At 42.2% G+C, this 12570-nt stretch overlaps 1 protein-coding gene across 1 annotated transcript in view; it reads right to left on the minus strand.

Moving 5' to 3' along the window:
* The window catches only part of DOCK5 (dedicator of cytokinesis 5), a 235675-nt gene extending 223471 nt beyond the window's left edge, over positions 1–12204 (minus strand). The window contains exon 1 of the mRNA XM_004454243.4: positions 12103–12204. Within this exon, the coding sequence (XP_004454300.2) occupies positions 12103–12145 (43 nt within the window). The 5' untranslated portion in view covers positions 12146–12204. The remainder of the gene's footprint in view (positions 1–12102) is intronic.
* Positions 12205–12570: the final 366 nt, after the last annotated feature.

A 12570-nucleotide genomic window follows, 5' to 3' on the forward strand; every position in this document is an offset into this window, starting at 1 on the left:
AACGCATATTGAAGCATTGCTACTAACCATGGATTACAGTTTACATTGTAGTTTACACTCCCACTCGCACAATTTTGTAGGTTGTGACAAAATATACAATGGCCTATATCTGCCACTGCAATGCCATGCAAGAGAACTCCAATGTCCCAAAAATGCCCCCATATTATACCTATTCTTCCCTCTCCCATCCCTCAGAACCTCTGGTGGCCACTGCCTTTGTTCTGAGTCTTCTAACTTATTCTTACAACTGGTCCCTGGCAGCAAGGACTGAGGAGTGAAAGCCGTATTCCTCTAGGCCAACAGAAAGTACGAAGCCAGTACAATGCATCCTGACCCAACTAACAAGCCAGTAAGCAGGATGCATTCTTACCTTGGTGGAGTAGGGGGAAAAAGGCTACTTTCAAAGAGGAATTCATCTCTACTACACTTTCCTTCTCACAGTTGTTTTAAAGGCCAAAGAACTGACCCGCTGGATTCATAGAGAGGGCATTTCAGGGTCAGCTACATCATCTGCCACGGGCAGTCAGAGAGTTTAATCTGGTGAGGAAACGTAAGAGAAAACGGCACCATCGGGGAAAAGGTGGACAATGAGCATGAAGCCCTCTGAACAACAGAGGCTTTGCGATGGTACAGAGCTTTGAGTAAGACAAAGCCCACTTTTGTCTTTTGCTAGGGAACTGGCTGCCAGCAATTCAGACAATTGTTTGAGTGAGCCCTGACTGATGGCCCAAGCTCTGAAGGCATGGCCAGAACATCACTTGGAAAATATAAAATTAACGTACTTTCCCGCCACTTTCCCTTGCTCACCCACATGGCTTCAAACTAATTTTTAGCCTAATCTCAAAAGGCCTTTTTTTTTAAGCTTAAAGGAAAAAAAAAATTTCCACTATTCCGGAGGTTTGTGGGAGGCAAATTATAAATCAATGTCAAAAAAACTTCTTTCCTCTAATGTTCAGGAAGAATTAGGCAAAATTTGGGTAGTTGTACCTGAACTGATGAGTTTTTCTCCTTCCTCAATGAGAGAGAAAAACTATTTTTCTATCACTGAAATATTTAGGGGAGAACAATGTGACTTTAATCAAGTTTCTGAGTCACAGAGATATGAGTTAAATTCTATTATAACTTGTTTCAAAGAAATGGCACGCACATTCCTATTTTTTTTTCTTTTGAAAGAATTAAAATCTTTTATATGCATAGGGTTATAATTATAATGCTATTGTACTGAATAATGCTGGAAATAAGCTAGAATTTGGAAATACTCTGTTTTATGGAAAATTCTTTGCAATGAGATTTGATTCCTTATCCCCAAAACTCAATAGTGGTTTGTCTGTTAAAATTTAGATGAGGAGAAACCAGAAATTAATTTAAGGTTTTGGCTGAAACAATGGCTATATCACAGACAAGATCACCACAAAAAAGCCTTCTGTAAATCCAGACAAACTAATTTTTAGATTACTACCTTTACTTCAAAACCCCTCACCAGTACAATAAGTTCTCTTCTCTCTTTTGCTACATTACTTATGATCTCTTAAGCTTTTTCTTTATCCTGTTTATAGGTAAATATATTCTTACTATAAGGCATCTCAACTCCCTTTTGGTAATGGGAAGTAACAAATAAATTGAAATGTCTCCTTTCTTCCATTGGATTGCAACTTCTTTCTTTCCTGACTCAGGTACTCAACACAGCACTAATCCAATGACTCAGAAACTTCTAAACTCTGTTGATGGCTTTAGTCAAACCTTTTCATTCCACTTAGCCAATCCTATAATACCCCTTCCTCCATGAAGCTTCCATGAATAATGGGGGAAAAATCAGCAGCAATTTTCCCTTCCTACCTAATAATTCAACATTTAATGATATAAATTCCTCTCCTATCACAAAATGTTCATAGAATTCTTTGCTCATACATTTTATATAATCTATTTTCTCTGTTATTAAAATGATCCTTTTACTATTGCTTTTGATTTTATCTCATGGGACGAATGCATAGAGTGATATTTTCCAAAGTATGGGGGGGTCTTCCTCTTATGGTAGACAAGATGAATTTAGGTAGACAACGGTTTCATCATCTATTTATTCAGCATTTATTTACTGAATGCTTACTCAATAAATGTCAGGCACCATTCCCCAGGCTGGGGTACACTGATGAAAAAGACAAAGTCCCTGCTCTCATAACTTTACACTGTAGTATGGGAGACAGGCAGTAAACAAAATAACTAAGTAAGAAAATTACATGGGAAGCGAATGTGGCTTAAGCAGTTGGGTGCCTACCATATGGGATGTCCCGGGTTCGGTTCCTGGTGCCTCCTAAAGATGAGCAAGACAGCGAGCTGATATGACAGGCTGGTGTGGCAAGCTGATGCAACAAGATGACACAATGAAGAAATACAACGAAAAACATTACAAGCAGAGAGGGGAGGTGGTTCAAGTGATTGGGCACCTCCCTACACCTGGGAGGTCCCAGGTTTGGTTCCCAGTACCTCCTATAAAAAGAAGACAAGCAGACACAGAGAGCATACAATGAACAGACACAGCAGATGCTGAGCACAAATAACAATGCCGGAACAGGGAGAGAAATAAATAAAATAAAATAAAATTTTTTTAAAGAAAATTACAGATCATGTAAAGAAAACAAAGCAAGGTAAAGGGACATTGAGAAGTGCTTGCAGGACAGGGAAGGAGGGTGCAAGGAAGGATGTACCAGTTACCTAGGGTTTTCAGAAAAGGATCTCTCTCTAAGGAGGTATTCTGAGACCTGAACAATTCAAGTGAATTGAACATTTAAGGATCTGGGGAAGAGCTTTCCACAACAGAAAACAGCAAGCACCAAGGCCCTGAGTCTAATCGACCTTAGCAAGTTTATGGAAGAGAAAGAAGGCCAGTGTGGCCACAATGGTACGGGGAGGGCAAGAGGAGGACAACAAGGGAGACAATAGACCTGACCACACAGGGCCTTGAAGGCCACCGCCAGAAGTTTCAATGCCATCCTAGTTGCAATGGGGAAACATGGGAGATTTTAAGCAGGGAAGTGACACCACCAGGTGTAACAAGCCTTTATAAAAAGTCCCTCTATCTACTCTTTGGAGAACTACTTAAAGAGGAGCAAGAGTAGGGAGACCAGTCAGAAGGCCAGAGCACTGGCTCTGGGAGAAGTGATGCTGGCTTGTACTGAAATGGTAGTGACATCGGATAAGGTCAGAAGTGGTTGGTTTCAGGAAAAAATTTTGTAGGGCAGATAGACTAAACTCACCAAAAGATTTGTAGACAGGACAGACTGAACTTGCTAGATCGTTGCCTAAGCTGATGAACAGATAGGACAGGGATGGGGAAGGCACAGGTCTGGAGGGGATCACGACTTCTCTTGTGGACAGGTTAAGTAGGAGATTTCCTAGGAGGCAGCCACAGTGCAGTGTCCAGTCCACAGCTGGATAAGATTCTGAAGTACAGGGAGAAGGCCTGAGCTGGGGATATAAAATGGCAAACTGATGGGAGTTAAGGCTAGGGGTTTGAATGACATCACGTGGGGGTAGGAGGACAGAGAGCAGAAACCAGCCAGGGTGCGCCGACATTCAGAAGTCTGGTCAAATAGAAGGCCATTAAGGACATTGGAGAGGAAACAGGATGAACCTCCAAGGGAGTGGGGGGAATCAACCAAAAACATGGGATCAGACATCTGGAAAATAGTTTCAGGGAGAAAATAGTCACACTGTTAAAAAACAAACACGAAACCACACATGGGAAGAAAGTTATGCCATTTTCAATTCTCTTTTTATCTCTCTAACTATATCAAAGAGAAAGTCTCGGTTGGGCACCAGCCTCTTCCTCTATAGTGAAGTGAAAGCAGGTCTTGGGGTCTTGGGCCAGAATCCAACACGGGCACAACTCATTTTACTGCACTTAGCTTTATTGCACTTTGTAGATACTGTTTTTTTTTTTTACAAATTGAAGGTTTGTGGCAATCCTGTGTTGAGCAAGTCTATCCGTACTATTTTTCCAACACCGTGTGCTCACTCCGGGTCTCTATGTCACACTTTGGTAATTCTTGCAATATTTCAAATTTTTTCATTATTATTACATCTGCTATGGTGATCTGTGATCTTTGATGTTAGTATTGTAATTATTTTGGGGTGTCAGCTAACTTAATAAATGTTGTGTGTGTTCTGACTGCTCCACCGACTGGCAATCCCTGGGTCCCTCTCCTTCTCCTTGGACCTCCCTATTCCCTGAGACAAAACAGTATTGAAATTAGGTCAATTAATAACCCTACAACAGCCTATAAGTGTTCAAGTGAAAGGAATTGCTGCATGTCTTACACTTTAAATCAAAAGCTAGGAATGATTAAGCATAGTAAGGAAGGCATGTCAAAAGCTGAGACAGACCAAAAGCTACACCTCTTGTACCAAACAGTCGGTCAGGTTGTGAATGCAAAGGAAATATTCTTGAAGGAAATTAAAAGTGCTCCTCCAGTGAACACAACAAATGATAAGAAAGTGAAACAGCCTTATTGCTGATATGGAGAAAGTTTAAGTGGTCTGTTTAGATCAAAGCAGTCACAACATTTTCTTAAGCCAAAGCCTAGTCCAAAGCAAGGTCCTAACTCTTCAATTCTGTGAGAGAAGTGAGGAAGCTGCAGAAGAAAAGCATGAAGCTAGAAGAGCTTGGTTCAAGAAGTTTAAGGAAAGAAGCCACCTCTGTAACATCAAAGTGCAAAAATGAAGCAGCCAAGTGCTGATGTAGATGTTGCAGCAAGAATATCCAGAATATCTAGCTAAGATCATTGATTGAAATTGGCTACACTAAACAGATTTTCAATGTAGATCAAACAGTCTTATATTAGAAGAAGATACCATCTAGGACTGTCCTAGCTAAAGAGAAGTCGATGCCTGGTTTCAAAGCTACAAAGGACAAGCTGATTCTCTTGGTAGGGACTAATGCAGCTGGTGACTGACTATAAGTTGAAGCCCGTGCTCATTTACCATTCTGAAAATCCTAGGGTCCTTAAGAATTATGCTAAATCTACTCTACATATGCTTTCTAAATGGAACAAAGTATGGACAATACATCTTGTTTACAACATAGTTTAGGGAGTATTTTCAGCCCACTGCTGAGACCTACTGGTTAGAAACAAAATTCCTTTCAAAATGTTACTTCTCTTTGACAATGCAACTGGTCACCCAAGACCCCTGACGGAGATGTACAACAAGATTAATGTTTTTGTGCCTTCTAACACAACACCCATGCTACAGCCCATGGATCAAGGAGTCATTCCAACTTTCAAGCCTTATTATTTGAGAAATTCATTTCATAAGACTATAGCTTCTATAGATAATGATGCTTCTGATGGATATGGGAAAACATAAATTGAAAACTTCTGGAAAGGATTCACCATTCTAGATGGCACAAAGAAATAAAGAACCTTCGCGATTCATGGGAGGAGTCAAAATATCAACATGAACAGGAGTTTGGAAGAAGTTGATTCCAAACCTCATGAATGATTTCGAGGGGTTCAAGACTTCAGTGGAGTAACTTGAAGTGTGGTAGAACGAGCAAAAGAACTAGAATTAGGAGAGGAGACTGAAGAGGTGACTGAATTGCTACGATCTCATGATAAATCTTGAACAGATGAGTATCTTGAGATGGAATCTACTCCTGGTGAAGATGCTGTGAACATTGTTGAAATGACAACAATGGATTTAGAATATTACATAAACTTAACTGATAAAGCAGCAGCAGGGTTGGAGAGGAATGACTTCAGTTTTGAAAGAAGTTCTATTGTGGGTAAAAAGTTAGCAAACAGCATCACATGCTACAGAGAAATTGTTCGTGAAAGGCAGCATCCATCAATCCAACAAGCTTCATTGTTGTTTTATTTTAAGAAAGCACCACAGCCGCCACAACCTTCCTCAACCACCACCATGATCAGCCAGTGGTCATCATCAGCGAGGCAAGACCCTCCTCCACCAAAGAGTTTACAACTCGCTGAAGGCTCAGGTGGTGGCTAGCATTTTTAATCAATAAAGTATTTTTAAGGAAAGAATGCATATTGTTTTAGACAAAATGTTATTGCACTCAGTGACAATTTGAATTTTGTAAATCCCATAAAAGATTATGTCCTTCAACTAATCCATTCCTGTGGGTATCGGGTCCTGTGATTACATTAGATTCAACCAAGCACACCTTTGATTAGACTACTGTCAATTAGATAGCTTTAGTTCTTTTGATTGGACTATATCAGTGAGGCATGACCCAGGTTGTGTCTCTGCTGAGAACACAGAGAAAGAAGAGACATAGAGAAAAGAAACCACCATTTTGACCCTGTCATATGAGAGAGGATGCCAGAGATAGGCTGCCATCTTGCAGATTCTAGGATCTGCCAGCAGATGACATCTGATGAGAAAGCATCTCAGATGATGCTGTGACTTGGACATTTCACAGCCTTAGAAGTCTAAGCTTTTACCCCAAATAAATTCTTTTTATAAAATTCAACCCATGTCTGGTATATTGCACTGGAAGCCTTTGGCAAAAACTATTATACACACTCAAGAAACTACCTTATAGTGTAAACATAACATTTATAGGCACTGGGAAACCAAAAAAATTAATGTAACTTGCTTTATTGCAATATTTGCTTTACTGTGTGGTTTGTAACTAAACCCACAGTATCGCTGAAATATGCCTGTACATTGCCCTTTTATTTTTGTTTTTAGTTTTAAAGTTGCCTTCTTTCTATGGCAAATATGCTGGTTCCTTCAAGGGTAAGGATGTGATTCTTTTTCAACAACTTTTTTAAGTAAAAGAACAAAAGGTAGACAACATAAAATGTTAAGTAAAAAATAATACAGATGGCAAATGGTTATGGCAAAAGCCATGAAGCTGCTGCTATACAATGGTACCTGGACCTGGTAAAAATCAAGGTGAGGAATGAATAATTTAAGTTTGGGAAACACGTATGGAGTAAAGGTTTTTGGCCTAGAAGTGAGACGTAGGACTTTGGATGAGAAACTTATCTTCTGTAAACCTCAATTTTCTTACTGGGGAAGGAGATAATAACATCTCACAGCATTACTTTGATGATTTTTTTTTTTTTAAATAACACATAAAGCAGTGGTTCTCAAACTTTTTTGACCTCAGGACACCATTACAATCTTAAAAATTACAAAGGACCCCTGGACCCCTGGAAGACTTTTGTTTATGTGGGTTTTATTTATCACTACTTAAAGATTGAGAGACTGTTAAAACATTTATTTACTTCAAATCAGTATAATACACCCAAGATGTATTAGCAAAAATCCATATTTTTGTGAAAGAAACTGTTTTCAAACAGCAATCCTTCAACAGCTGGATTCTTAAATGTGCTTGTACATTCAATCAGTTGTGACACAACACATCACACAGTCTTTGGAAAACTCCACTGTGCACTCATGATGGGAAGAGAGTGAAAATAGGCAAATAGTATCTTAATATTATTGCGGAAAAAGTTTTAAACTCACGGACCCCCAAAAGTGTCTTTAGACCCTACATATCCCTGGAACACACTGAGAATCACTGACAGAACATTACCTGGAGCAGGATAAATTGTTAATAAATATTAATGCCCTCCTCCTTTGATTCTTAGCCTGATTGTTAGGGCAAGGATTTCTTTAATTCATTATAACTGTGTATCCAATACCTAGCTAGCACAGTGTTATTCACAGAGAGCTGATTAACAAGTGTCATGGTTAGTGTTACTTATTTGTTTGTATAACTAATTAGCTGTGTGGTTTTCGCCCAGGAGTTCTTAATCTGTATTCAAATTCTACGGATCCATGCACTTGATTAGGAAAAGAAATTGCATATCTATTTTCTTACACTTAGCATTTACTTCATATATTGCTATGGGCCATAAATCACAAATAGTACCTGTAATAATGTCACCAATAGATGTCACAGATATTTTCATAACTTATTATACTTACTGCAGATATCGTGGAAGATCATATATACTCATCACTAACTCGAAGTTAAGGTAGTTATTAGACCTGTCACTAGATCTTGTTATTTCACCATTAATAAAGAAGCAATGTTACATTACAACACCAAAATCTTTTGGGAATATTTTGGTAATTGTATTTCGATATAATTGGTTCCCTTTTTGATACTCTGTATTTTATTTTATGCATTTAAAAACATTCTTCAGAGAATGGGATCCACCAGTTTAACCAGATTGTCAAAGGTGTCCCTGCAAAAAAAAAAAAAAGGTAAGAAAAATGCCCCTTGGGTTAAGCAAGTCACTTTAATTTTGTAGGGACTAATTTCCTCTCCTTAAAAGGAGGTTCTGGAGTCCCAGCTCTAACCTCCTAGATTTAATATACAGAATAAGGTGTCCACCATGAGGAGAACCAACAACACACCCCAATGCCTTAACACAGCCGAAGAGTGTGGTTTCAGCCTTCATAGCAGCATTTGTGAATCTACTCTACAAATGTTTAAATGCTTTTAGACTAATTGAGCCTATCACTGCTGAGCATTTAAAGAGCTAAGAGTGAAAGTAAATATTTCCCCAAATTACCTTGTATCACATCAAATGTATCACGATCCCAATACATGATGAATTATTTTACAAAGGCTCCATAATCAACAATAATCTGGGTCTATCCTTGCCATAAATGGCTTGCCTGGAAGCAGACTTTTGAAAAATGTTTTAATAATCAGAGGAGTAATTTGGATATGTATCAATAATGTTTGCTTAAAATCTAAACAAATGTATTTATACCCTCATATCCTCAAACAGAAAAAAATTTTTGTAAATGCTCCAGGGAAAAGCATTTGGTCCTAAGTACTTAACACTGGAGTTCTAATGGATTAGGAGTTTGATGAAGGAGTCTTTGATGAACCAAGTCCTTTCTCTTGATTTCACAAATAATTCATAGGCCATTCAGGTCCACATAGTGATAGAGATTTAGCCAACAGTGCTGTGTGAAAGGACTAAGATAAGTCCAAGCAGATTGCATTTCAGTCCCTGTAGAAAATCTAGGCTATTTCAGGGACAACCAACAGTGGCACCAAGATAAAATAAGACCTTGTAGCCTGCTAGCTTCACTGAGTCCAGTTCAAGTGGAGACAAAAGCTTTACCATCACAGAGGAGCTCTACAGAGGTAAACTCCTCACTGCACACCTGGGCAACACCTCCAGCTTTGAGTCATTAAAATGTTTCAACACAGCCACGGTATGGTTTTCTTCACCCAGAAACCAAATCCGACCAGCAGACTCAGAAGTGCTAAATTATCCAAAAAATGTTGAAGTCATTTTCCAAATTTTACTTCAATGAGTGTATTTATTCCATGTTTCCTATTTTCTCAGCCAAATATTTCATTTTTTCACTTGCGAAAATACAGACAAGACTGGAGGGCCCCATCTAAGTGAATAAAAATAAAATTCAAATGGGGTTGTGAATGAGATGCTGAAATCTACTAGGAAAAAAACTGCATAGAAATTAGCTGGTTTGCTCTAGAAAGTCATTCTAATATTAACAGACCACTACATTTCTTGAGTAATAGGGATATAATGTTGTAACCTTATGATTCATTAAAACTATAGATAAGAGGGTAAGTAACAAATCAAGGTATGACATAACGCAGGAATTGTGAAGAGGCCTGAAGTCTGGGGACCGTCAGGAAATTAGCAAATCTGAAGGAGGCAGTGGGAACTGAAACCAGTCCTGAGGGAAAGGCTGGACTGTGGGATGCAGAAACGGGAGGGCACTCTAAGCAGGACTAGCACAAGCAGAGCAAAGTCCCCAAGGAGGGACTCTCCATGGTACTCCTTACACACGAGTGAGAAGACTATTGGTCTACACTGAAGTAGCAAGGTAAGAAGCTATGACAGATAACGCTGGTGAAGATAAACTGAACCAGATCACAGGAACCCTGGAAGTTCCGCTTAGCTCAGACTTTACCCTGTAGACCATGGAAGGCTTCTGAGCAGAGAGGTGATATAAACAATGTATTTTAGGAATAAACAATGGGAATTTATACCTTCAGTTAATTTGTCCTGTCAGTCCTTTTGTCAAATCCAGACCATCAGAATCTATTGTGTCCAGTGACCTGTCCCAAATTATATCCTGGGGCAATTTTAGTACCACTTTTGTCCTGGAGACGCTATGCAAATGTTTTTCTTGACTGATAATAAATGGAAAAATGACTCCTGGCAACAAAAATCACACTTTGGGGATACGTTTGCATTAATTATGCCATTTAAATCCTGTTGAACAAAATTAGAATTGACAACTTTTTAGTAATTATAAGCTAATGATTAGGCATTGCTTAATATGCTTTAATTTAGTAGTTTAGTATTCCATAATACTCAAAAATAAAGAAATTGGTTCCATCTATATTGGAGCACTGCATTTCCATAACCATGGGCGACTAACTGGCACCTGATTACAAGTCCCCACATGATTAAATCATGATGTGGCCGCCTGGGGCAGGAGAAGCAACTCCTAACCATTTCTGAGCTGTATCTATAGATCAGGGGTTCCTAGCCTTTTTTGTTCCACGGATCCCTCTGCCAGTCAGGTGAAAAGCATGGACCCATTACTAAGTCCACACTATACTGTCTAGTATTTACTATATCACGCCCACACCAACACGTCCCCACAAGAACAATGTTTTTTTGAATTTCAATTCAAGGTCACAGACCCCTTATTAAGTACCCCTGCTATAGACAGATACATAGATAAGAGTGCAAGAATGAAGAGAAAACAAATAATTTTTATCTATATAAGGAATGGCTTTTTAAAAACTGAGTCCTAACTACAGAGTTGAAAAGCACCTAAGGATATTAAGAGTATCTCTCAAACTGCCACAGCTGTCAAAAGAACCCATAGAATAGGTCCAGGGACAGCTCCTCGGTAACCAGAGATGTGAAAAAAGCTGGGGGTAGGGAATGGAGTGAAGGAAAAGTAAATTACAATAGGCCAAATGAACCCGAGAGGAAGTGATAAAATCCTCAACAAACTCAATTGTGTTCCTATTGGGGCATCATTCCCAGCTCTAACTGTCCCCACTAATGGCAGAGGTTTCCCCCCAAGACCTCAAGAGCGTTCCTAAGCCCCCACACCTCTGGTTTCTGACCCAAAACTATATGCACAGTCCTACTACCCCACGCCAGCATCCCAAGGCTTTCCAGCATCACCTCTATGAATGGCGAGTGCGTGTCACAGCTTTCTTAATAAAATCTCCTCGTCTTACTCACGGGGAAACAAAGAATCAAGAAGACAATTTGGGGGAGCAGATGTGGCTCAAGCAGTTGAGCGCCTGCTTCCCACAAGGGAGGTCCCGGGTTCGGTCCCCCACCTCGGTACCTCAAAAAAAAAAAAAAAAAGGTAAAAAGGTAGGCAATTTTATACCCTCCCCATACAAGCTCCTTTAGGGGATGAGTGTCTGCACCAATAGCCCCAGGGACCTGCCACCTCATTCCCAGGCTACACACTTCCTGTCTCTCTCATCACCTCCCAACCACAACTTTAATTTTCCATTCAGTTTATAGGCTGTTACCAAGATTCCAGTCCTGGGCACGCGGTCCCTGGGGGAAGGGAGAAGGACGGTTTTCTACCCCTGACTCCTCACTCTGGACCTTCAGAGAACCTAAGAAGAGGGGAAGCCAGAAAGCGCTGGGGAAAAGAGCAGCATTCCCATTCTGCCGACCTCGGCTGGCTACACACTTTTGAATGAACCCAAAGGCAAGGCGCGGACGGAGGGGCTCCACGCAGCTGCGCGCCCTCGCTTTCGCAGTGTCCCCCATGCACAGCGCTGAATCTGTTACTAGCCCTCGAGTCCAACAGCACTTCAGCCACTCGGATTCCCCAAACCCCACGGTACCTCCCCAGCGGGGCAGCACCTTCCCCGCCGGGAAGGGGCTCCGGTCCCTACCCGCTGCCAGGAGCCGCTGCAACGGGAGCGCAGCCTCCGCACCCGCGCGGGCAGCGGGACCCGAACCCCCGGCCCGGGGCGGCGCCGGCAAACTTTCCCGCAGGCAGGGCCGGCCCCCGCCAACTTTGCAGCGGCGGCGGCAGCTCCGCCGGCGCGGCGGGCCCTGGGGCAGGGCGGGGGCGAGCACTCACCAACCCCGTACTTCTGCCTCTTGGTGGGGATCCAGCGGGCCATGGCGGCGACCTCGCCCCGCGACGGCGGCTGCGGCTGCGGCGGCTACAGCCCCGGCTCCTCGGCCGCCGGGCGCCGCCCCCCGGGGCTCCTGCGCGCCCCGGGCTCTTCCGCCATGTTCCGGCAAACTTGGCCCCGACCCCCGCGAGCTCTCCCCACCGCTCCGCGCGCCGCCCCCGCGGGCACCCGGCTCGCTCGGCTCCCGGCCCCGGCCCGCCGCGGAGCCGCCCGCGGTCACCTGCTGGTCGGGGCGCCGCCGTGCGCGCCCCTCGAGGCGCCGCCCCGGCCCCTCCCGTCCGGCCCCACCCAGCACCGCGCCCTCCGCGCTCTGAGCCGCAGGCGGCCCGGCCTCTCCCGCCCCCTGCGCGACTCTGGGCCGACCCGGCTCTGCGTTGCACACTTCCCGGGAGCAGTTTCCAGTTGCATGC

This window comes from Dasypus novemcinctus, chromosome 25 (genome assembly GCF_030445035.2).
Source record: "Dasypus novemcinctus isolate mDasNov1 chromosome 25, mDasNov1.1.hap2, whole genome shotgun sequence".
NCBI lineage: Eukaryota > Metazoa > Chordata > Mammalia > Cingulata > Dasypodidae > Dasypus > Dasypus novemcinctus.